This window comes from Carya illinoinensis, chromosome 3 (assembly GCF_018687715.1).
Source record: "Carya illinoinensis cultivar Pawnee chromosome 3, C.illinoinensisPawnee_v1, whole genome shotgun sequence".
NCBI classification, from domain to species: domain Eukaryota; kingdom Viridiplantae; phylum Streptophyta; class Magnoliopsida; order Fagales; family Juglandaceae; genus Carya; species Carya illinoinensis.
This window is the reverse complement of record NC_056754.1, coordinates 16389199-16414249: the sequence shown is the minus strand read 5'-3', so window position 1 is coordinate 16414249 and position 25051 is coordinate 16389199. Positions and strand designations below refer to the sequence as shown.

Below are 25051 nucleotides of genomic sequence, written 5' to 3'. Positions count from 1 at the left end.
TTTTTGTAGTTGCAAATAAACTTAGATCAACTCAAAGAGAAATAAGCAAAGAAAATAAAACTGACTTTCAAAGATCAAATTCAATGGGGAAGAAACCTTCTAGGAAATCGATTTCACCATAATTCTTCACTATGCTTTTCTCATCCAGCTAATTTAACTTAAACCTCTTTTGTCTATTAGCAAATCTCTAATTCATCCAAAAGCCTCTTTCGATAGTCAATTGGAAGTGATTCTAGTTTATCAATTCACACAAGAGTATGCAAATTAAATAATCAAGAACGCAATAAGACCAATGATTTAATTACTACACAGGTTCATACAAGTCTTTCGATCTCTATACTTACCTATGCTGAAATGTCCAAGATCTACCCTATGATTCCCTCTTTCGATAGCAAATCACAAGATTAATAATCATCTAATCAATGGCCAGTTAATTAGAAGCATTAAACTCAGAATAAATCAGATAAACAAATAGAGAATAGCATTAAATTAGCATGGACAAACAAGCATAGTTCGGAATTAGGTTACATCGTTTTCCTAGAAAGAAGAAAATTTAGCTCATGCTAGAATTGGAATTCAACATAAACGAATTCACCATAATTGTTCTGAGAAGATGGGAAGAAGAAAATAAACACTGAAAAATCCTCCTTGCAGCCTCAACTGGTCGTCAAAAGCTCAAGGGAACGATTCAACGCCTTTCTCCCGTCCGTGCTCGTGTATGAATCCAACGTACGTGCAATAAATTGGAATTCCGTCTCCAAAACAAATGATTTGAATCCCTCTAGCTATGTTTTTCTCTCCCAAAGAGTGTTCTCCAGTCAAAAAACCGCGGCTCTAGAGTGAAGAATGGCCTTTTATATGGTCCCACGGCGGAAAACCTAAAATCTGTCAAAATACGATGTTCGCTCGAGCGGGGTGTCGAGCGCGCGTCGAGCGTTCGACTCTGCCTGATTTCGCTCGAGCGTCCTATCGAGCGCACATCGAGCGTTCGACTCTGCCTGATTTCGCTCGAGCGGCCAATGTCTCCGCTCGAGCGATCTTCGTTTTTCAGCAACCCGCTCGAGCTCCCTGTCGAGCGGCAGTCGAGCGTTTGAATCTGCCTGAATTCGCTCGAGCGGCCAAAAGCCTCCGCTCGAGCGAACTTGTAAAATCTGCAATATGAAATTTTTGCAAGCCATCAATGCACTTATGAAGTCATTAATCCAAACATATATATTTTCGTATTAGATTATTTTCATATTATAGATTAATTTAATTTTTTGCATATTAGAGAATCAGAAATATGTACCTTAGCATACGTATGGCCTTTGGGCTTTGAGGTATTTATTCAAATAGTTTGCACTCATATTCCATTTACACCTTAACAACATACAATCACCTACTGTTATGATTCCTAAATACATACAGCAATTTCCACACGTTTACAACAATATTCATTATTTCCAAATTTAAAATGAAAACAATAAAATTACCAATTAAAATGGTGGTGCGGGTGGCACTATGTTGACGAAGATTTTGTAAATGGTGGACCATGCGGCAGAGCTATGACGACGGCACCAAAAAGAAATCAAATGGGGATGATAAACGATGTAGAAGAATTGAAACGAGACAGTGAGAGACGAGAGTAGAGAATTTGAGACTGAGAGACTGAGAAGCTGTGTTATTTGCAAACGGAAGAAGAAATGAAGAAGAAAGGGCCTCAGCGGTTTCTATACCCAGCAAGACGATGTTGTTCTTATTTAAAAGAACACCGTCGTTTAACTTATGAATAAAAATAAACACAGATGCAAAACAACATCGTTTTGCATTTGTGTTATTAAGAAAAAGTCGGAGTCGGAGCTCAGAGTCCCAACTCCGACTCTGTTGACATTTTCGGAGTGAATCCGATTCTGACTCCGAATTCCTACCACTTCGACTCCATCGGAGTTGGAATCGGAACGGAGTTTGGATAGAATCGAAATTCTCGAAAATTTGCACAACCCTAATCATAGTTAAGCAAGTGGCAAATCACATCAGTCGTCTAGGCACGAGGAGGGACGCGACAACTTGGTGTCTAGGTTCTTGATCGAGGACCCTATCACACCCCCTATGCGCCACTTTGAAAGACTTTTTCCACCTTACTCCACTCCCAACTTGAGTAAAAACACTTACTTTGGGTGTTTGTTGGAGTATTTATTTTTTCCCTAATTTGAATTATCCTCTTCTTATAATAACATTATTATTTTTATTTTAAAAATTATAAAATATCATAAAAAGTAATATCACATGCTATACTTTTATTTCACTTTAATATCACTTTGTAAATGTGTCACTTTTCATCACTCTTAAACCATTTCTTTAAATAAAACCACACGTTTATGAATAATACCATCTTCATAGCGGGATAATAGTAAAATAAATGATAGTTTAGTGGGAAAAATTTATGTAAATAAAATAATTTTATAAGAGCTTATTTGAGATTGAGTTTGAAAGTTTAAAAAGTACTTTTAAATGTTTAAAATGTCTTTTAAAGAAAAAATAATATATTTGGTAAATTTATAAAAAGTGATTTAATTATTTAAAAAAGCTGAAAGTCTACTTTTTTAAAAAGCACAAAATTAAAACTTTTATAAAAAAATTCATATAGATAACTATATATTTTAAAAAAATTAATGTAACTAATTTTAAAAATACTTTAGATACATGTTTATCAAATAGTAAACAACTTTTGAAGTATAGAATTTATTATTTAAGTTATAAGCTATAAGTCTTAAAATTATAAATTATATTTTTCACCACAATTATAAATATTCACTAAATCTAGATTCTACACTCAAGTTCGTGAGTTGAGACCTATCTCGTTTGGTTATACAGATGAGATGAGATGAGATATTTTGAATAGTAATGAATAAAATATTGTTATAATAAAATTTTTTAATATTAATTTTTTATTAAAATTTGAAAAAGTTAAAATTGTTTATTATATTTTATATGAAAATTTTAAAAAATTATAATGATGAATTGAAATGAAATAAAATGAAATTTTTAATTTTAGTTAACCAAATTGGGCTTAGTTGGTCAGAAAAAAAAAAAAAAAAAAAAAAGGAAAAAGATTCGGGTAGTTACTCTCGCCCAAACCCGCTTCGTCATTTTGGGGCCTTCACAGCGGTGTTCCGACAAGGACAGCGTCTTTTTACAAAATCACATCTGAGTCCAGGTTTCAGATCATAGATTCGCACCCAGCCCAAGCCATTCCAAAACCCTAGACATGCCCAAAAAAATCCCAATTGCTTCACGAATTCTCACCGTTTCATGATTTCATCCCTTCCTACCCTCTGCAAATCTAGGGCTTCGATAAGTCCCTGAAGAGGGGAACCCATGGACTTCGACGCTTACGAGTACTTGGAGAAGACAGTGGAGGAGAACGAAGAGCGAGACTCGAAGAGGCAGAACAAGAGCAGGGAGGGCAGCGAGAGGAGCTACAGAAAGAGAGATGTCGACGACGACGATCCTGCCTCCGCTGACGGTGAGGACCGAAAGAGCAAGAGGTCCAGAGGCGACGACGAGAACGTCAGCAGCAAGCGCGAGCGCGAGCGGTCTGGTCATCGCGACAAGGATCGGCATCACAGAGATTCCGAGAGAGAAAAGGATCGAGAGCGGGATCGAGAGCGAGAACGGAGTGGTAGAGAGAAGGGGAAGGAGAGAGAGAGAAGGGAGAGAGACAAGGAGAAGGAGAGGGAGAGAGAGAGGAGGGAGAGGGAGAGGGAGAAAGAAAGGGAGAGAAAGGAGAGAGAAGAGAGAGAAAGTTCGCGGAGAAGCAGGAGTAGGTCGGACCGCGACCGAGAGAGGGAAAGAGACCTAGAGATGAGAGAAAGCAGGTTATTTTTTTCTTTTAAACGTATTACATTTTTCTTTTTTGGTTTCTTCAAATTCGGAGGTTCTATTCCGTCCTTCTTTTTGATACTCTGTTGGTGGTTCTTTTACTTAGTAATGAAATGCATTAAGTTTGGTGGTTCTGGAGAGAAGATAGAAGTTACTCAAAAAGAAAAGAGAGAGAGGAGAGTTTATAATGTAGAATGCCTGCTGTGGAAAAAAATTGTGTAGTGCCAACTTAAGTCTTGGTTTATATTTGGATCCTGGCTATTATCATTGAACAACAGATAATTGATTTGAGCTTGTTATATTTTGAAACTAAAACGGAAGCTTTTAGTTTTAAAATGGTCTTTCTTCTGTTCAATTTGCTTACCTGTGTACATCATGAGATATTTAGGACGGATGCATTTCTTACTGATAAAAAAAAAAGTCTAGAAGGGATGTATATGTTAAGAAATTAAGTATATGAAACTCCTTAATCATAACTTCTACTCGTTAGTATATCAAATGGTTAGGGTAAGGGTTACCTTGGTCAAATGACAAAAAATCCTAGTTAGGTATTACTCATGTATACGTCTTGTGTACTTGGCTATGCCTTTTATTATGAATGAAACTTCTTGATTACCTATAAAAATAGGGATGTAATATATTGGTGCTGTGTAACAACATTTATAGCCTTTTTATTTTTTTTCAATGCATGTATTGGTCAAAGGAAAATTATATTTACAAGCCGGTGTGTAAAATACGCTCTCTATGCTACTGACATGGCATAATTTGATTGGTAAGAGGATTTAATTTTAAACTTCTCTTGCTAATCGAATTATGCCATCTCAGCAATGTGGAGGGTGTATCTTTCACACCGGCTTGTAATTAAAATTGGTCATTGATCAAAATATTTCTATTCTTTTGGAAGATAGAAACCAAGCTGTGTTGAATTAATTTATTGTTTTAGAGGTTTGGGAGACTGCAGTGGCATACATTAGGCTTCAACACATCTATAGGGCAATACACAACTCCCACTGCATTGGAAATCTATGGTCTCGCACTGATCCTGGCACACATTAGAGAACCTGTTGTTGAGGTCTCCATCTCTGATCCGAGCGACTGACCCCTCATCCTACTACTAACCTATTCTGTCTTTAGTCGATGTGCCCATCTTTTGTGTAGCCTCTACTCCCTCTATAGGAGTCCAGCTAGTTTCGTCTTAGCTAACTTTTACTTGCATTATCTCCACCAACGCCAGCCACCATTCTTGACTAATGGAGGGGCTGTTGCAGCCATTTTAGACTTGATGAGAAGCTTCTCTTGGTGGGTAGGAGGCTGCAAATTTCCAGCAGCCTTAGATAAGTTCACATGGGCAATTCACACTTGGGTGGCTTTTCGACAATTGGTGTTGTTGAAAACCCCCCATGTGTGAAATACACTATGGCTGCACCGTCCACTGTCCAATATGGCTGTAGCAGCCCTTTCCTTTTGTCAAGATTAATGGCTGGAGTTGGTGGAGCTTTTCCTATAAAAGGAGAGCTTTGCTTTGTAAATCAGTGTGGGGAAAACGAAGAGAAGAGGGCCATTTGAGAGATAGAAAGGTTGTTTTGAGTGTTTGCAATTTTGTACAAACATAGTGAAATCATTCGTTTGTGCTTTAGTGGACGTAGGCAAATTGCCGAACCACTTAGATATTGTCTCTATCTTGTGTGTGTGTTTTTGGGTGTTCTGGCACAACAAATCCATGTGTGACTAAACTACTAGACCATCTTCACTTCTCTCGAACTTCAAACCAAGATTTACGATCCCTATAATATACCGTAGAATCCATTTAGCTGCATGTCAGTGTGTCTTTCCAGTATTGTGCATATATCGACTGACTAAATTAATGGCCTGGGAGATATTAGGTCGTGTACACACCATGTTATACATTAGGTTTCTAACAATACTTGCATATGAGACATTTTTCATATAGTCCTGTTCTTCATCACTTTTAGGAGATTGCAATGCACTAAGCTTGAAATATGGGAGCCATTGGGGTTGAGACTAAAGATTGATGGGCTAGCATTTGAGCCCATCGAGCAACAAGATGTCACTTGGTTGGAGAGTCCGTTTGAGGAGGCCGAGGTCCATGAAGTGGTGAGAAAGATGGTCAAAGACATAGCTCCGGGGCTAGATGGATTTTCAATGGGTTTCTTCCAATTTTATTGGGAAGGGATGAAGGAGGATTTAATGAAGGTATTTCATGAATTTTTTTTGGTTGGGAAATTTGAGAAAAGTCTCAATGCCACTTTTATTGCACTTATTCCCAAGAAGACTGGGGCATCATAGGTTAAGGATTAATGGCCCATTAACATTGTGAATGGGGTGTATAAGATCATTTCCAAAGTGCTTGCAAATCGTCTGGGAGGAGTTTTGAGGCAGATCATTTGGAAACCCCAAAACGCATTTGTTAGGGGACAATAGATTTTGGACTCAATACTTATCGCCAATGAATGTCTAGATAGTAGGCTAAAATTGGGCAATTCGGGTCTCTTGTGCAAGTTGGATATGGAGAAGGCCTACTGTAACATCCCGTTCCCATAGGATAGAGATGTTACTAACATACATAGCATAATGCCCGGTAAAGAGACTCAATATTTTGAAATACGTCATTTATTGAAAAACATCAAAATGAAATGAACATAAATAGTCTTTGGAACTTGAAACTGAAAAGAAAGAAAAAAAAACATAAACTAGTCTTAAATTAGACTTCTTATCGAAATGACATAAAAGAAACTAATCCTTGTGAAAAGAACACTAATTCAATTCGAAGTCCTTGTACTAGATCTACTTCTGGCCATCCAGCTTCACATCATCATAAACTTCATATGCGACAGTTTAAACATAGAAGAAAATAGAGAACCAAACGAAAATGAGTCGAAGACTCAGTAGATAGCACATCATACCACAAACATACATAACGTATCATAGACTTCATTTTTGAAAAGACTCTTCAAGCATACACATATTATTTATAGATTCTCATAGCATGTCTATTCATCATTAACATGAGTGGAAGCATACATAACTTGTACATGTTTTACTTAACTTGCATAACTTGTACGTGGAGTGAAACATGCCTGAGTCTGTGTTTCACCTAACTTGTGGTAACAACGCTTGAGTTTGTAGCACCGTCTTAACATAACTTATGGTGAACATGCTTGGGTTCGTGTCACCTTAAGCTTCTTGTCTTTCTTAATGCATGAGAATTTTATTGACTTCATGAACTTTCTAGCTTGGCATATTCTTGTACATGGCGTAGCATAACATGACATGATCTAAACATTTTATGACATGTCATAGCATACATGATCTTAGTACTACATGAACATGGCATATATGATCTAGGTACTTCATTAACATGGCATACATGATCTGGCTATTTTATTGCATGGCATGCTTGACTTAAATTAATACATGAACATTACATGGTATACATGATCTAAGTACTACAGGAACATGGCATGCATGATCTGGCTATTTTATTAGATGACATACTTGACTTAAATTAATACGTGAACATTTCATGGCTTCCATATGATCTTAGTAACATTCAATCCATCAAACAACAAATTTATTTACACAAGCATAATGTCATAATTAATCAAAGATTGTGAAAGGAATTTAACCTTGACTTGGCTCTTAGTGTAGCGTAGATAACCGTCATCATATTTTCATACACAATTAGAACATTTACAGTACGCATGCATTTATATGATCATACTATTTACCTTTTAGCGCTACTTCCTGATTTCCAACTTGTAATGCGTCACCTATACAAGTTACCCAACATCGATACTTTTCTTGAAAAACATGTCAAAATTCTTTACTTAATTAAATACGAAAAATAGAATTTAACATAGTAATTATCCTGTTTTTGTGCAAACTTAATAAATACTTTTGATATATATATACTATGTATGTGAGTAATAGGTAGTTTATTGGTGACCTTCTTTTTTCTCTCCGTACACTTTCTGAGAGAAATAATCCTACGTAGAAACCATTATTCAGAGCATCCATGGGGTGTTAAGATCATGGTTTAATCTTGTTGATGTGTCGGAGATATGCCTCAGATTAGGGAGTTAGTGGTAGAATCTAAGAGAATCACTATCGCAAGCGAGGGAGTAAACTTTCGGGTAACGGAAAGGGGTTGGAAAGAAAAATACGAGGTGGTGGTCTGCCGTAACACAATACTATGGCTGGTACGTGTGTTAGAGGAATGTTTGAGGGGAGGAAGAAAGGAGATGTATTCGGTGGTCCGAGAAGGTTATAGGAGTTTTATTGCTCAACGCTGTGCAAACCACCGTGGGAGATATCTGTCGATGGCAGAGTATGGGCGTGAGGGAAGAACATCTCTACTCTGTTTTCCAGAAGGGTATGGTGGATGGGGATGGAAAAGCCTCAAGGAGATGGTTGAGGAGATGACACACAAAAAGGTGCCGGCGGTAAAAGGAGATGGGAATCAGTTGTACAGAAGAGCATGGAAACCCCATACTGTCACATACGGAGAGGCTCTCACGGCGGCAAAGCAAGTAAACGGCGTGCAGAAAACAGAGGCGGTCCAGCAAGGGGGTGTGTCTCGAGCCTCTAAAACAGTACAGAGGTCAGTTTTCGGCAGGCCTAAGGTGGGACAGGAGATGTGGGTGAGTAGTAGGAGACTGTTAGAGTTGCAGGGACAGGTGAGGAGAATGCAGAGGGAGCTGGAAGAATTACGTGCCTATGTCGGGATGAAAAAGGAAATAAAAGGGAAGGAATTGATGTTAGGAGAAGAGAGTCAGGGAGCGGGGACGTGGGGTTCTGATTTAAATGGAGATGGACATGGACCTGGGCCTGGGCCATCCCAGCCCATCCCAATTTTAAGTCCTGCTGGCCCTGACCCGAGCCTTTCGAATCGGTTACCCCGACCCGCTGACCCGTCGATCTTCACCGAGACACCATCGCGTGTTCTGTGCACGCAGTCGAGTCAGATGACGCCGGCGAGTCCACAGAAGCTGCCGACGGGAACAGGGGGACACTCCGGCAAGGTCACGGCGACTACAGATGTACCCAGCCCAACCCCGGTCCAACCCCATTCAACGCCAATGAGTGAAGGAAACTTCTTCTCTCTATGTAATGGCCAGAAAACGCCGATATCCTCTAGAATCAATGGGGAAGATGGTTTGGAGCCCATAATCCAACCAGGCAGTGATTCGGAATTTGAGGCAGCGGAAGGAGATGGGCCCGATGAGTGTAGGTACTCGGTGGAGGGTGATTTTGTGCTTCCTAATGAAGAAAAACAAGTGGGTTTGGATGATATTGATCTGGATGGAGTCAGTCACGAAATTCTGCTGAGTAGATTGGAGGAACCTACCCCTTTAAATTTCTGCCTCCCTTCCCAACCGATTGTAACAGATTGGGTTTATCATAAAGTGAAAGAAATTCAAAAAATAGTGGGGCTTGAGTGTGATGGGTATGAGGAGCAGTTTATGGCGTTGTTTACAGCCATCGAAGCAGGGCACAAACAAAAGGATAAAGGAAAATCAAAAAAGCATAGGGAACTCCAAAGATTGACTTGGTCGATGAACATGGAGGGTAGCGCTAGTAGGGGTAGGTTAAAAGGGAAGGGGCAGAATGTTTCTCCATGAAACCAAAAATTGTGTCATGGAACGTTCGTGGGCTTAATGAGGGGGATAAGCGCCTGCGGATTAGAAATATGATTAGGGAATGGAAAGCGGATATTGTGTGTTTGCAAGAAACTAAATTGAAAGGTATGGATAGAGAAATAGTGCGAAGTTTATGGAGTGGTGTACATGTAGATTGGGCTTATTTGGCCTCTAATGGAGCTTTAGGGGGAATTGTGGTTTTGTGGGACAGACGTGTGGTAGAAAGGGTGGAGGAATTTGTTGGTAATTATACGGTGGCATGCTCGTTTCTGAGTATAGCCGATAACTATCGTTGGGTTTTTGCAGGTGTTTATGGTGCCAACTCAGATTCTGAAAGAAACTTGCTATGGGATGAACTTGCCGGGATTCACAGTGTGTGGGATCTCCCCTGGTGCATAGGAGGGGATTTCAATGTCGTGAGATTCCCAAGTGAAGCATCGGGAAGCAGAAGATTACGACCAGCAATGGAGGCCTTCTCAGAGTGCATTTTTGATTTGAATTTGGTAGATCTGCCTATAGCTGGGGGTATCGCTACCTGGTCGAATAATCAGTCCTGGTCCCGACTGGATCGTTTTCTCATTTCACCGGAATGGGAAAGTCACTTTCCGGAGGTTTGGCAGAAGAGGCTAGCCCGTATTGGCTCGGACCATTGGCCAATTATGTTAGACTGTGGAGGTATTCGGAAGGGTCGTCGGCCGTTTAAATTTGAGAATATGTGGCTAAAATCAGAAGGTTTTGTGGATAGGGTTAAACAATGGTGGTCCTCCTATCAGTTTCAAGGAACCCCGAGTTTCATTTTTGCGGCGAAATTGAAAGCTCTTAAAAAGGATCTCCAAACTTGGAACTTGGAATCGTTTGGCAATGTAGGGGAATCCAAAAAAGCAAAGCTGGCGGAACTTCAGGCGCTTGAGAGACTTCAAGAGGTACAACACCTCACACAGGCAGAAAAAGACAGAAAGGTTGAGCTGGGTGCAGAAATTGAAAGGTTAATCCTATTAGAGGAGGTGTCGTGGCGTCAAAAATCAAGAGCTGTATGGTTGAGGGAAGGGGATCGGTGCACGGGCTTTTTCCACAGAATAGCAAACTCACACAGGAGAAATAACAACATTGAAATGTTGAAGGTGGATGGAATGGAGTGCAGAGATGAACAGGAAATTCACAATCATGTTGCGGGTTATTATGAGAACTTGCTAAAGGAACAGGCGGGATGGCGGCCTCCTCTGAATGGGCTGGATTTTAATACCATTGGTTTGAGTGACGCATCACATTTAGAAAGGGATTTTGAAGAGAGAGAGATCTATGAAGTTGTGAGGAAAATGGCTAAGGACAAGGCACCAGGACCGGATGGTTTCTCTATGGGTTTCTTCCAAGACTGTTGGGGTGTTATTAAGGAAGATCTAATGAAAGTCTTCCAGGAGTTCTTTAGGGTGGGAAGATTTGAAAAAAGCCTTAACGCCACTTTCTTAGCTTTGATACCTAAGAAGGTGGGAGCGATGGAGATTAAGGATTTTAGGCCTATCAGTCTAGTGAGTGGGGTGTATAAGATAATATCCAAGGTACTTGCGAATAGACTAAGTGAGGTGATGGGTAAGATTGTTACTCAACCCCAAAATGCTTTTGTTAAAGGAAGACAGATCTTAGATGCAGTGTTAATTGCCAATGAATGCCTCGACAGTCGACTAAACGCCAGGAAAGCAGGAATCATGTGTAAACTTGACATGGAAAAGGCGTATGATCATGTTAACTGGGAGTTCCTTTTACACTTATTAAGGAGGTGTGGTTTTGGGGAGAGATGGAGGGCCTGGATTCGTTGGTGCATTTCTTCGGCAAAATTTTCGGTACTATTGAACGGAACCTCAGTGGGATTTTTCCAGAGTTCACGTGGTTTGAGACAAGGGGATCCATTGTCTCCTTTGCTGTTTGTCATGGTCATGGAGGCGCTAAGCAGGATGATATCGGCACTGGTTGTGAATGGTGTTATTGCAGGTTTCCCGATTGGTACCCCAAGCAGGGGCATCATTGATATTTCCCACTTATTATTTGCAGATGATACATTGATCATGTGTGAAGCTGAGCATAGGCAGGTTCAAGCGCTAAAGGCTGTACTGTTCTGTTTTGAGGCTGTCTCTGGGTTGAAGGTGAATCTGGATAAATCAGAATTGGTGCCAATTGGGTCGGTTCCAAACACCCGCCTATTGGCACGAACGCTGGGTTGTAAGGTTGCTTCTCTTCCTATGACCTATCTGGGACTGCCTTTGGGGAGTGGTTCAAGGGCTACTTCTATATGGGATATGGTGTTTGAGAAAATTGAGCGGCGACTGGCAGGGTGGAAAAGAATGTACTTGTCTAAAGGCGGTAGGATCACCTTGATAAAAAGCACACTTTCTAATCTACCCACATATTTCTTATCTCTTTTTCCAATTCCAGCAAGTGTAGCAGTCCGTATTGAGAAGCTTCAACGAGATTTCCTGTGGGGAGGATTGGGAGATGAGTTCAAGTTTCACTTGGTCAAGTGGAAACAGGTATGTAAGTCTATCTAGGGGGGAGGTTTGGGTGTTAGAAACCTAAGGGTGTTTAACCGGGCACTATTAGGCAAATGGTTATGGAGATATCCCAGAGAACCAGATGCGCTATGGAAAATGGTTATAGAAAAAAAGTATGGCGGCTTATGGGGAGAGTGGAGCACGAGAGAAGTAAGGGGGCTTATGGAGTTGGTTTGTGGAAAAACATTAGAAGAGGATGGGAGGTTTTTAACCGTTTTGTTAAGTTTCAGGTGGGTACAGGATCCAGGATTAAATTTTGGAGCGATGTGTGGTGTGATTGTCGGGCCTTAAAAGATGCGTACCCATCTCTCTTCCAACTGGCGAGTGCAAAGAATATTTCAGTGGCGGATGCTATGGAGGTGATGGAGGGACGGATTGTTTGGAATATTCACTTCGGTAGGGCGCTACAGGATTGGGAGATGAGTAGCATTGCAGATTTTTACAGCTATATATACTCTATAAATCTAGACAGCCAGCAAGAGGATGTCATGTGGTGGAAGCCAACAAGAAAAGGTATTTTCTCGGTTAAATCTTTCTATAAGGTTCTTACCCCAGAGCCTACTTCTCTTTTCCCGTGGAGGAAGATATGGCGTCACAATGCACCTCCAAAAGCCTCTTTCTTCGTCTGGACAGCAGTGTTGGGTAAGATTCTTACCACTGATAATCTAAGGAAAAGAAGGATTATCATTGCAGACTGGTGTTGTATGTGCAAAAGTGGAGGAGAGTCGGTCGATCACCTTTTGTTACATTGTGGGGTAGCAAGGACTTTATGGAACGAGGTGTTTGCTCGCTCGGCATTGACATGGGTGATGCCAAGAACGGTTGAGGCAGCATTGGCTAGCTGGCCAAGCATAAGAGGAAGGCGGCCGACTAAAGCTATGTGGAGAATGATTCCGATTTGCATTGTGTGGAGTTTGTGGCGGGAGCGCAATGAAAGGACGTTTGAAGACCAAGAAAGATCTATAGAGGAGCTTAAACTTTTATTTTTTAGAACTCTTTGTAGCTGGGCCATAGCTGTTGATTTTAATGGTATGGCCCTTCGGGACTTTCTAGCCTCTAATGCACCTACTTAGGTGGGGCATTAGAGTTGTAACACAGGCGTTTTTGCCATTCTTTTGATTAATATAATTTTTATTTATCAAAAAAAAAAATATATATATACTTAATTAATTCCTAATCTTTGTCTGAGTAATAAAAAAGATTTGGCCTACTAACATAAGGTGCTGTAGAGGAATAAGGTTTGGGCCCAGTGCATGACAAGGCCTAACAGAGAGCTTCTACTCTCCTAAGAAAGTAGGCACAGGCTGAATGGGACTCAGGCTCAAAGCCCCTTTAACCCATGATGGTTTTTGAAACATGGTTGAGTTAAACCCAACCAGTTTACTTAACACCTAGGCCCACACACTTAAAGAAATATTTGGGCGGAAAGGCTTAGGGCTCAACCCGATTCAATCCCTAAGGCATTTCCTTACTAGAAGCTACATGAGACAAGGTAAAAAATGAATTGGTTGGCCTTATGATGGCAGGGGGACTCACCGAGAGGAGGGACCAGCTATGATGAAGACCCTGGTGGCTGGGTGTGACCGGCGACATTATGGGGCTTCTCTGGGTAGGGTGACGTGACACAGTGAAAGAAAGAAAAAGAGTTAAGGGAGAGATGGGCTGAAACCAAAAAGAAGCAGAGAGGGAGGAGGGTGAGTGCGACGATAGGGGCTTACTGGAGAGAGTGGGTGCGACGGCACACAGTTGGCCGGCAATTTTTGGCACTGTCGGTGGTGCTCCGACGTCCTGGGGTGGTTGGCGGTGGCTGGCAGAAAGTTAAGGGCCGTTTTGGATGTTGAGTTGAGATGAAAGCTGAAAGTTGAATAAAATATTATTAGAATATTATTTTTTAATATGATTATTATTTTGGAATTTGAAAAAATTGAATTTTTTATTATATACTTGGAAGTTGAAAAAGTTGTAATGATTAGATTAGATGAGTTGAGGAACCAAATGCAGCCTAAGCCTATGCGCATGAGTTTTTCCCTCTTTGTGTAAATTGGATTTTTGTGTGATTAATTTGAGGGTTTCGTGAGATTTTATAGATGAGGGAAAGGGTTTTACGTAAGTTTTCAGGAGATTGGGTAGAGTTTGAATTTGAGTGTTGGTTCTAATCTAGGAATCTTTTCAAATTGAAAGGAAAACAAGAGAGTCTACACAGAGATGTCAATAAGTTACCTAGTGAGATACAAAATCTTTTAATCTAATATGTTTTCAAATTTTGAAAATAATAATACTAAAATAGATAAACCATAAAATAAAATAACAGCTGTTCTTGAGTCCTATTTGGGTTCGTTTGTTAACTGGGATTTTTTGTTGTATTTGCTTGGAAGGTGTGGTTTTGGGGAGAGATGGTGCTCTTGGATTAGGTGGTGCATCTCAACGACGCGATTCTCAGTTTTGATAAATGGCAGCTCGATTGGTTTTTTTAACAGTTCTTGAGGTTTACGACAAGGGGATCCGTTGTCCCTTCTCGTCTTTGTCATAGTCATGGAGGTATGTAACAGAATGATCTCAACGATGGTTAATAGTGGGTTCATGGCTAGGTTTTCGGTTGGTGGCATCCATTGAGGCACTCTTCACATTTCTCATTTGTTGTTAGTAGACGACACCTTAGTTTTTTGCAAGGCAAAACTAAACCAGATTTAGACACTAAGGGCACTCTTACTTTGCTTTGAGGTTGTGTCCAGTTTGAAAGTGAATTTATCCAAGTCAGAAATGGTTCTAGTTGGTAACGTTCGTAATATCGGCTGTTGACTCACACTCTCTCCCTATGAATTATTTGGGTTTTCCTTTGGGGGCCGCCGCCTCTAGGGCTAAAACCATTTGGGATGCAGTTATTGAAAAGATTGAACAAAGATTGGCAGGTTGAAAGAGATTGTGTCTGTCGAAAGGGGGTAGGATTACTCTAATAAAAAACACTCTTTCCAATCTTCCTACATATTTCTTATCCATGTCATGCAAGTGTGGCGGCATGTATTGAGAAATTGCATTGTGATTTCCTATGGAGATAAGTCGGTTGTGCCCTGGCATGATAGATTTTTCAGCATGTATTTTTTAGTTGAATTTGGTTGATCTTCCACTCATAGGGGCCCCCTATTCTTGGTCTAATAATTAGATGTGGTCTCGGCTGGATAGATTCCTAATATCACCGGATTGAGAAATACATTACCTAGAGTGTGCCAGAAGAGGTTGCCTCGCCTCTGCTTGGATCATTTTCCCCCATCTTGTTGGATGGCGGTGGTATCCAAGGCGGGCGTCGTTATTTTAAGTTTGAAAACATGTGGCTTAAAAGTGAGAGCTTTGTGGATAGGGTAAGGCTACGATGGTCATCTTATCAGTTTCATAGTACCCCCTCCCACATTCTTGCAAGCAACTTAAAAGCTTTAAAAATGATTTAAAGCTTTGGAACTCTCAAACTTTTGGGGACATACGAGAGTGAGAGAAAACCATGGTGGAGGAACTGCAGGATTAGGAGAGAATACTTGAGGATAGAGTCCTCTACCTATAGGAGATATCGCGAAAGGCAGAGCTGGCTTCAGAGTTGGAAGGAGTATTATCTTTAGGGGAGATCTCTTGGCGTCAGAAGTCAAGAGCATTATGGTTGAAATAAGGGGTCCGAAGCACAAAATTCTTCCACAGAGTGGCTAACTCTCATGAGAGAAATAATACCATTGAGATGCTGAACATCAATGGTATAGATTGCACGGAAGCTCCTGTGATTCGGGACCACGTGGTGGATTTCTTTAAATAGATGTTTACAAAACGAGACGGGTGGAGATCAAAACTTGATGGACTCGGTTTTGACTCTATTGAGCCATAGACATCGTCTTGGTTGGAAAGATCTTTTGAGGAAGAGGAGGTACATGATGTAGTGAAAAGAATGGTGAAAGACAGCACCAAGTCCAGATGGCTTTTTGATGGGGTTTTTCCAAACTTGTTGGAAAGTAGTGAAAGAGGATATAATGAATGTGTTCCGGGAATTGTTCTTGGCTGGGAAGTTTGAGAAAAGCCTAAATACTACTTTTATTGCATTGATCCCGAAGAAGATCGAAGCATTGGAGGTAAAAGATTATAGGCCCAATAGCCTCATAAATGTGGTGTACAAAATTATTTCCAAGGTACTTGCAAACAGGCTAGGGGATGCCATAGGTAAGATTATTTCGAAGCCACAAAATACTTTCGTAAGGGGCCGTCAAATCCTGGATTCAATTCTTATAGCCAATAAATGTTTGGATAGTAGATTAAAGTTTGATATTGCAGGAATTATATGTAAGCTAGGTATGGAAGATGCATACAATCATGTAAATTGGGAGTTCCTTCTTTATTTTTTGGAGAGGTGGTTTTGGGGAGAGATGGTGTTCGTGGATCAGATGGTGCATCTCTAAGGCAAGGTTCTCAGTTTTGATTAATGGCGGATAAGCTAATTTCTTCAACAGTTCTCGTGGCTTAAGATAGGGTGATCTACTCTTCTCTTTGTTGTCATCATGGAGACCCTGAGTAGCATGCTATCGGTTGTGGTTAGAAACGATTTTATGGCAGTTTTTTTAGTAGGTGATCCTAATAGAATTTCTCATTTATTATTTGTAGCTGACACTAATTTTCTGCAATGCATAATAAGATCAGCTAAGGGCATTGAAGGTACTTTTACCATTCTTCGAAGCAACGTCAGACCTGAGAGTGAACTTTGATAAATTAGAGCTAGTGCCAGTTGGGACCGTTAGTTACACTCGACACTTGGCCAGCACTCTTGGGTGTAAGGTCGCTTCTCTTCCTATGACATATTTGGGATTGCCATTGGGGGTTGCGTCACAGGCATTACCTGTTTGGGATACAGTTATCGAGAAGATAAAAAGAAGATTGGTAGGGTGGAAGAGATTGTACTTGTCGAAAGGAGGCCGGGTAACTTTAATCAAGAGTACTATCTCTAACTTACCAACTCATTTTGTCTTTATTTTCAATTCCAGCTTGCATGGCTACACGGATTGAAAAACTCCACCTTGATGTGGGACAAGGTATGCAAGCCAATTCCTTCATGTGGGTTGGGGATAAAGAGTTTGAGAATTTTCAATCGGGCTCTACTTGGGAAATGGCTATAGAGATATAATATGGAACTAGAAGCCCTATGGAAATTGGTGGTTGATTGCAAACACGGAAGTTTTTTTTTTTTTTTATTTGGGGGGGTGGGGGGGTTGGTGTACTAGAGAGGGGAACGGGGCCTACGGAGTGGGGGTTTGGAAACACATAAGACGTGGGTGGGGGGTGTTTAATTGCTATACTAAATTTATGGTGGGTGCGGGTAATCGGATAAAATTTTGGAGGGACATTTGGTGTGGGGATGAGGCCCTAAAGGACTCTTTCCCAGCTATTTTCCAGGTGGCATGTGATCAAGAAGATTCAGTGGTGGACCTTATGGTTCGATCAGGGGATCAAGTCCAATGGAATGTCACATTTAGTAGAGCGGCCCAAGATTGGGAAATAGACAGCTTTGAGGCTTCTTTCAGGCTAGTATACTACGTGAAGCTGAATTTATTTGAGTCGATAAGTTGTGGTGGACACTTGCAGGTAAGGGTACCTTCTCGGTTCAATCCTTCTATAAGTCGCTTGCACTTCTCCCTAATACCCATTTCCCATGGAGAAGACTTTGGAGGAATAAGGCGCCCTCCAAAGCACTCTTCTTCACTTGGACAGTTGCCTTGGGCGAAATTCTGACAATCTATAATTTGAGGAAGTGCCGGGTAATTATTTCAGATTGGTGTTATATGTGCAAGAATGCTGGTGAGACGGTGTATCATCTCTTGCTACATTGTGAGACAACTAGAGCTGTGTGGAGTGAAGTATTCTACCAAGTAGAGTTAAATTGGGTAATGACAGTGGTTGAGTTAGTAGGTAGCTGGACAATTCCAGGTGGTGCTTCACAAATCAAAACCGTGTGGAAGATAGTCTCTATTTGCATTAAGTGGTGGCAGTGGTGCATATGGAGAGAGTGTAACGAGCAAACATTTGAAGATAAGGAATGGACGTTAGAGGAGCTTCAATCTTTATTTTTCTGCTATAGATTTTAATCGCCTAAATTTACATGATTTTCTGGTTTCCAACATTGTAACCTAGATAGGTCTTATCTCTTGTATATTTATTGTGTATTTGGGCCATGCCTATCCTTATTAATACTATCATTTACTTATATAAAAGAAAAAGTATCCCATTGTCTAAGATAACAGAATTTGGTAATTTAACAAACTTGTGACCTAAATTTTGCACTTTGAATATCAACTTGTATGCTTTAAGCCCTTAAATGTGTTCATTTGAACCCTTTCTGTTTGGGATCTTAGTTTTGAACAAGTACCTCAAGAGATGAGGGCTAAGAGCTCGTTTGGATGCTAAGAATATCTGCGAATAGTAGTGAAATAGTTTGTTAATAGTAATGAAATATTTTGAGTTAAGATGTTTTATTGGGTTTTGAGGAAGGAGAGAAAAAGTTGAATAAAAATATTATAAAGTTAAAAAATTGTTTGAATATAATTTTTTAATATTATTTTTGTTTTGAAAAGTGCAAAAGTTTTATTATTTTTTGTGTTTTGTTTAGGAGTTTGGAAAAGTTGTAATAATTAGGTAATGATTAGATGAAAAAGTAGAAAATTTGAAATTAACAAGTTTTTTGTGTTTGAGTGATATTTGGAAAGGAAATATTTGAGAATATATGAGAACAATTGTGTTTGCAAATGGGCCCTAAGATTTAGCAAGGATTTGAGATGTTGGAGACGCCAAAATATGTAGAGGCTATAAAAAAGATGGAGGCAAAAGGGGGGCTTTTTTTTTTTTTTGTGTTTTGGGGGGGGGGGGGGGGGGGGGGGTTGCATTGAAAAAACTGCTTCTCTATTTACCTCTCAACCAGTTGGCCTTTTATATACTTATCAGAAAAAGAATTGCTTCTCTATTTATATGCTATCATGGCGAGCACAACAAGACAGAATTAGGTCTTTGACGCGATGAAATAAACTCCCAAAATCTGTGATACTTGTGATTTGGAAGTTGTCACTAGTGTAACTTTTAATACAGGAAAAAGGAAAAAATAACCATTTTGATCTTATGCATGCTTAAGTAATTTGTTTCCTTCTGTATTTGGTTTACCTTGTTTTTTCTCATTATGCTGAAACTTGTATTGGTGGCAGGAGATTTAAAGATAAGAAAGAAGTGGTGGAGCCAGAAGCGGATCCAGAAAGGGATCAAAGGACTGTTTTTGCATACCAGGTAGACACCTGCTACTATAAATACACAAGTGTGATCAGACTATAAATAGACGAGTGTGATCAGGCATTTTCTTAAATATGTTTTGTTTGTTTTCTCTGCTGATATGAATCTGGTGATGGCAGATGCCTCTCAAGGCAACTGAGAGGGATGTATACGAGTTCTTTTCAAAAGCGGGCAAGGTTGGTGGAGTTTTATATCTTAATACCTAGCAGATCATTAGAATTGTTGGATTTCTTTCTATAATAAACTTTATCGTCCTTTTTTGATGTCTTAATGCATTTCGTATTTTCATTTCTTCTTACATATGTGAGAATAGCTACATTATTGTTGCATAACTGCTTCAAACATTACAAGTGCATGCTATTGAGATACATTTGGTTGCTGTTGCAGTAAAGGCTTTCTTGCCTTCAGTTACAACTAGTATATTGACTTACTTATATGTGCGGTGAGTGAAAACATGCATATGAGTTATGTGACGAGCTTGTGAACATCCAGATATTGGTGTTTTTATGTGGAATGTGGTCGTCTAGTTTTTCCCCTATTTGTCATCCTTGCACATTTATATTGTGTTCCAATTTGGTTTTGGGCTTTTTGGCTCTTTTTCTATTTTAAGGGTTTCCTCATTTTCAGGTGAGGGATGTCCGGCTGATCATGGACAGGAATTCAAGACGATCTAAGGGAGTTGGGTATGCTCCTTTTTGTTGGAAAATGTTTTTTTTTTTTTAATGCATGTATGTAAAAAATTATTAGGATATCAGCTTACAAGAATCAAGTTTAACTGTATTCTTAAATGGACTAGCATTGCGATAATGATGAGGGATGATGGGAATACCTTGCACTCATGTTTAATCAATTCATGCTGCGTACTCAAGGTAGATGACATAAACCTGTGTTTTTTTTAATAACTTCTTTGGGTCCTTTTGTAATTTTCGTTGGCTTCTTTTTTTGTATAATAGTAATGCATTCTATGTCCATGTGTATCTTCCATTTACAGCCCTAAAATAAGTGATTGAAAACCTTTTCATAATTTGGTTACGGTTCACTTTTGGCAACATCTTTTGGCACAACTTCTTCCCCCCACCCTTATCTTCATTGGTTAATGGGGTAGGGGGAAGCGGTTTCACTTGACTTGGTTCTGGTTATTATATATTGCACTTTTAAGGGTGTACTTGAGAATTGAATGCTCTATCACAAGTGTATAAACTTTTAAGTTGAAGATTCTCCCCTTTAAACACCCACATGCACTTTCATATCTATTGAATGAGGAGAGGATCTTCTGGTTGTTTTAAGTGGTAAAGGCCTTGGGCTTGGGGGTATGTTCCGCCAAGGTCTAAGGTTCAAATCCCCTTGGGTGCAAACAATCTTTAGGGGCCATCGGATTGGGAGATTTTCCCATTGAATTACTTGAGGTGCACTTGCAGGAAACTCCTTGCCGAGGGCCTGTGCACCCCTTGGATTAGTCAGGACACTGTTCCTGGACACCCGGTGTCAATAAAAAAAAGAGGATCTTCTGGTTATCCCTTCCTCCCCTCCCGTGGCTATGATATGGTTCCTCCTCTTGTTCTGTCTGCCATGTTAGTTTTTTCTCATATATTGTTTTTTCTTAATTTCTGAGTCATATAAGTTATTTTTCTAGTTTTCTATTTTTGCCGTTATGAGCTAACATCTTCTTTTACATGAGTCCATCAGATTCATCAAAAGAAACTCAGCTTGAGCTCTCTGCACTAGAGTTTTTGTTTCCCTACATCTCTTAGCTATATGCTTTGTAAGTTTTGGTTGCAAGGTTTATAGTCTCCTATGTGCTGAAAAACTTATGCAGCCTTGGTGATACTGCAGGTATATTGAATTCTATGATGCAATGTCTGTCCCAATGGCAATTGCTCTCTCTGGCCAACTACTTCTTGGACAACCCGTTATGGTTAAACCTTCTGAGGCTGAAAAGAACCTCGTTCAATCTACTGCTTCTGGTGGGGGTTCAGGTGGTCTTGTAGGTCCATATGGAGCAGTTGATAGAAAGTTGTATGTCGGTAACTTACACTTCAACATGACTGAAAGCCAACTTAGAGCGGTACTTCAACTGTGTTCTTAATTGATCTATTACTGACATGTTTCCTTCTGAATGGTTTTCTCTATTTTGTCACATTGTAAGTATATTTTATAATGTGCATATTGTTTTTGGTGCTTACTCAGATTTTCGAACCATTTGGTCCCGTGGAGCTTGTGCAACTTCCCTTAGACCTTGAGACGGGACACTGCAAGGGTTTTGGTTTTGTTCAAGTCAGTAATAGATTCTATTTGACTGTAGAAGATTATTCATAATTGATAATTGGCATCAGTGTAGTTATTTGTTTTCCATGCTTTTACAGTTTGCTAAGCTTGAAGATGCAAAAGCAGCTCAATCTTTGAATGGAAAATTAGAACTTGCTGGTCGAACCATCAAGGTAGGATTGCATTATGAAGCTTTGATGTGGAGATTATAATGTATCGAGAAATTTGTTGTTAGTTAGCTGTATATGTACTCCTGTGGACATGTGGTTATCACTACGTATCTTTGGAGGTCTGTATCAATATATTTGTGGCTACTGATAAAAAAATATATTTGTGGCTAATCTCATGTCTAATTCCATATATATAGGTTTCATCTGTTACAGATCATGTTGGAGTTCAAGAAACTGGAGCGAAAGCGGCAGACTTTGATGACGACGATGGGGGTGGTTTGGTGAGTTAAACTTGGCCATCCTTACGAAGGACTTGATTTTTTTCTTAAACTTTATTTATTTTTTATCGATAAACAAAAATTTTATTGATCATGAAATAGACAAAAGCCTGAGTATAGTGCTGATGATTCATAAATTTGGGTATGTGATTCAGATGATCATATTATGCTGATGTTCATGTACTATAAGTAGAGTGCAGCACAACATGGTTAGGAAATGTTTAATTTTTTTTTTTTCAAGTAATGCAAGTTTTATTGATAGGAACAGCAGGCATGGCCCAAGTACATGGATTTTATACAAGAGAACCACCTAATTAGAATTATAAGACTATTTTCCATGTAGTAAGGGGGCTTGTCTCTTGACAGCATTTTCATGCTTGGCCATTATGATTACTGACTTTTCATAGAATCAGCTTAGCTGCTGAATCAGAAAGGTATCATATTAGGCACAACTAAATATCTTATGGTTGCATGGAGTTTGATTGTAAGTGTTGTTTCATACGAAAAAGATTTTTGTTGTAATGTTGACAATTGTTAAGATTAGAAAGCTGAGGTCCTCTTCTGCAGCACTAACTGCGGGTCTTTTCTATTTTTATTTTGTGATAAGAGTGCCTGTGATGTTGAATTGTCAAATTGTTACAGAATTAGTTCCTTGCTGATGTGAGTTCTCTCTTATACAGTCTTTGAATGCTCAATCAAGGGCACTGCTTATGCAGAAGCTGGATCGATCCGGTGTTGCCACAAGGTTTGTATCTCAGCTATTCTGATCTCTCGTCCTGATAACCTAATCATAAGTTTAATTTTTACTTACCTTTGCAGTATTGTGGGGTCTCTCGGAGTTCCTGTTTTGAATGGGTCAGCTCCAAATACACAAGCCTTTAATTTACCTGCCAATGGGCAAGCCGCAGTTTCTGTCCCAGCTCTTCCAGTGCAAGCTATCCCTACTCCGGCTGCAGAACCTGTTGGAACCCCCAGCGAGTGCTTACTATTGAAGAATATGTTCGATCCTGCAACCGAGGTCTGTGATTTTCTTGTTTTATTTGTCTCTCCATCCTACAAATTATTGATGTATAATTCTTTTGCAGACAGAACCAGATTTTGATATGGACATTAAAGAGGATGTGGAAGAAGAATGTTCTAAATATGGCCGAGTAAGACATATTTATGTGGACAAGTAAGTTTATGAATTACTCATGCCCTCTTATTACTTATATTAAAAAAAGAAACTACTCATGCCCATTCTAAGTAGTTCTCCTAAATGTTATTTTGTGAGAATTATTGTTGAGAACCATAAACTAATACAAATGCATCCGTCTCCATGTAGGTTTACTGGATGCTTCAGTTATTGGTTCTTTCACATAATACTTTAAGCTTGCTCTTGATATATAGGCTTGTATTATTTCAAGTAATCTTATACTATCATTACTTACAAAAAAAAGAAAGAAAGTAATCTTACCATCATTATTAGCATATACATACAAATGCACGCACACACACAGACACATACGATTGCAAAGATTCTTGTAATCAGGTTTATGATAGTCATTCAATTTTTATTTTTATTTATTTATTTATTTTTATGCGGCTTACAGAAACAGTGCTGGTTTTGTGTATTTGCGATTTGAAACTGTGGAAGCTGCAATGGCTGCTCAACGTGCAATGCATATGAGATGGTTTGCCCGCAGGTTGATTACAGCCCTTTTCATGGTAATATATGTATACTCGCATCACTGTACCTTTCGGCTCTTGATGTCTATATGTATTATGATGTATAGTTTGTTTTATTGATATTATGTATCAAAAACCATCTGATGCATCCCTCGGGGAACTAGATATTAGTTGCTTCCTTTCCTTTTTTGGTTAGAATAATTAATTGAATGGTCAGCTGAAAATATATGCCTTATTGATTGTAAGGTCTCCAACGAGGGAATAGCTTCTCTGTAAGCGGTGACCTCAAAAACAAAGAGACAAGGACCCCTGAATTCTGAAGTTTATTTTTCATTTACTCCATACTGATCCTACTTTCTTGCGTTTAATTAGTTCCACCCAGCGTGTTTAGAACTTTGTAAAGAAATTTTCACCCTGTTTTGCAGGAACCCCATGTATACGAGGCCACGTTTAATGGTGGAGCATGAAAGGCAGCATTGCTAAGGAAGAATGTGTTAATGGTTTTAAGATGATACATCGTTCTTGATATGAAATGCATCAGATAGGCATTTAACGGTGATATATTAATCCAGTGATGGTTATCTGTAATCTGTAACCAACTCCAGCATTTTTTTTTGTAATTTGAAATTTTAGATGACTTGCCATGGTGTTTCGTTGCTTGTGCTGGTTTTTGAAGCTTCGCGCTTCGTTTTTGAAGGTTCGAAGTGGTTTTTGCTTCGAAAGGGACTCTAGGTTAGGTTAGCAGGCACACTGATGGGATTTATTTCAGACAACAAAAATTCAGATGCACCAAAGTACTATGCACTGAAGAGTAAGGACTTTTGTAGATATTAGAGAACCTAAATAAAATAACTGGCCGTAAAAATTAGATCCAATTACGCAAGTAAAAACTCATAACATAACGTGGAATAAATCAGTGGCTTTCAGCCCCATGGGTCACATAATTGAGCAAACGTAAATTGCATAGCCTGAGAAATTTTCTTTTTGGTCGTCGATCTCGAATACGATTTTAAGGCTTTCCACTATCCTTTGGGCTTTTGCTAGTAGAGTATTGGACCTCATGACTTTTGTCAACTTTATGTATATATATATATATATATATAAAATGAACATATATTGTATTTTTCAAGGAAAGGAAAAAAAAAAAAAAAAAAAGAAAAGAAAGTGCTAGGTAGGGAGACGTCCATTCTTTTAGTTTGTTAAACGCATGCCTTTATGATTTGAATCCATCGAGGAAACTGACGATCATCACACCAAGTAGAGGGATTAAATCACAATCCTCTAATCTTACGAGGTTCAATATGTTTGGC

General features: G+C 39.4%; 1 protein-coding gene across 2 annotated transcripts; it reads left to right on the top strand.

The window, feature by feature from the left end:
- Window positions 1-3167: 3167 nt before the first annotated feature.
- On the top strand, window positions 3168-24380 carry LOC122303491 (RNA-binding protein 39-like). 2 transcript variants are annotated; one of them, XM_043115291.1, is made up of 13 exons: window positions 3169-3857; window positions 19279-19357; window positions 19480-19536; window positions 19988-20043; window positions 21194-21425; window positions 21548-21634; window positions 21724-21798; window positions 21993-22076; window positions 22754-22818; window positions 22893-23091; window positions 23159-23247; window positions 23666-23780; window positions 24167-24380. In XM_043115291.1, exons 1-13 carry the CDS (start codon window positions 3358-3360, stop codon window positions 24206-24208), a joined length of 1680 nt encoding a protein of 559 aa, XP_042971225.1. In that variant the 5' UTR covers window positions 3169-3357; the 3' UTR covers window positions 24209-24380. The 2 variants fall into 2 exon arrangements, with proteins under 2 accessions (XP_042971226.1, XP_042971225.1); XM_043115292.1 differs by lacking the exons at window positions 23666-23780; window positions 24167-24380 and adding an exon at window positions 23398-23650 and having other exon boundaries at window positions 3168-3857.
- Window positions 24381-25051: the final 671 nt, after the last annotated feature.

Excerpts from the sequence above, each read along its gene's own strand:
- LOC122303491 (XM_043115291.1), top strand. The coding sequence starts at position 3,358 with ATGGACTTCGACGCTTACGAGTACTTGGAGAAGACAGTGGAGGAGAAC. Across the intron at positions 21,799-21,992 it reads TTGCTGGTCGAACCATCAAG|GTTTCATCTGTTACAGATCA; the intron begins GTAGGATTGCAT and ends CCATATATATAG. Across the intron at positions 23,092-23,158 it reads TGTTCGATCCTGCAACCGAG|ACAGAACCAGATTTTGATAT; the intron begins GTCTGTGATTTT and ends ATTCTTTTGCAG.